This window comes from Temnothorax curvispinosus, unplaced genomic scaffold (genome assembly GCF_003070985.1).
Source record: "Temnothorax curvispinosus isolate PA1 unplaced genomic scaffold, ASM307098v1 QBEX01013235.1, whole genome shotgun sequence".
NCBI classification, from domain to species: domain Eukaryota; kingdom Metazoa; phylum Arthropoda; class Insecta; order Hymenoptera; family Formicidae; genus Temnothorax; species Temnothorax curvispinosus.
This window is the reverse complement of record NW_020223015.1, coordinates 239-1,150: the sequence shown is the minus strand read 5'-3', so window position 1 is coordinate 1,150 and position 912 is coordinate 239. Positions and strand designations below refer to the sequence as shown.

At 48.9% G+C, this 912-nt stretch overlaps 1 protein-coding gene across 1 annotated transcript in view; it reads left to right on the top strand.

Annotated features, from left to right (window-relative positions):
- Nucleotides 1–442: 442 nt before the first annotated feature.
- LOC112463446 (protein FraH-like) overlaps nucleotides 443–912 on the top strand; it is a gene marked incomplete at both ends in the record, with an annotated part of 689 nt that continues 219 nt past the window's right edge. The window contains 2 exons of the mRNA XM_025029857.1: nucleotides 443–580; nucleotides 693–836. Coding sequence (XP_024885625.1) covers nucleotides 443–580; nucleotides 693–836 — 282 coding nt within the window. The remainder of the gene's footprint in view (nucleotides 581–692; nucleotides 837–912) is intronic.

The window sequence follows — 912 nt, the reverse complement described above, 5'->3', positions numbered from 1 at the left end:
TTTTTAAATTTGGGGGGCTAATTTCACACGGGTGACAGCGACGGCAACAGCAGCATCAGCAGCGAGATAATTGACGTCGAGACAAGCAGCAGCAGCAGCAGCGATAGCGAACGCGAAACCATCGCCGACATCGTACGCTGCAAGAAAAATCCTCCGAAGAAAATTCCTCCGCGTATGTATACGCTCAAGAATAATATATACATTTATCGTACATGTTAATACCGCGCGATTGTTAATAATTTTTTGTACATTTCTTTCACACAAGCGATCTATGTCGACTTACGAAAGGCCTCGCTAGAAGTAGAATTATTCACGCATAAGCGAGGAAGGAAATACCGGCGCGAAGATCTGTAAGTAGTGCGTACGTATGCGTGCGCGTGTGTGTGTGTGTGTGTGTGTGTGTGTGTGTGTGTAACGCATTAACTTTGTTTTCTGTTTACAGTGTATTGCACGACAGACCCCCTCCCAGCCCGATGCGACCCGCCGCCAACATCGAGGAGGAGGACGTAACACCGTCGACCTCCGATTTGGAGGAAGACGACGACCCCGCCGAGGAAAATCCACGTCCGGGACTGAGCAAGTAAGTATCAACATCCTAATAAAAGGCTTGTGTGTGTGTGTGTGTGTGTGTGTGTGTGTGTGTATGTGTGTTTGTGTTTGTGTAACGCGTTAACTTTTTTTTCTGTTTACAGCATATTGCGCGACAGACCCCCTCCCAACCCGAGGCGACTCGCCGCCAACATCGAGGAGGAGGAAAAGGAGGACGTAACTCCTCCGGCCTCCGATTTGGAGGAAGACAACCCCGCCGAGGAAAATCCGCGTCCGGGACCAAGCAGGTAAATATTAACATCCTAATAAAAGACTAGTGTGTGTGTGTGTGTGTGTGTGTGTGTGTGTGTGTGTGTGTGTGTG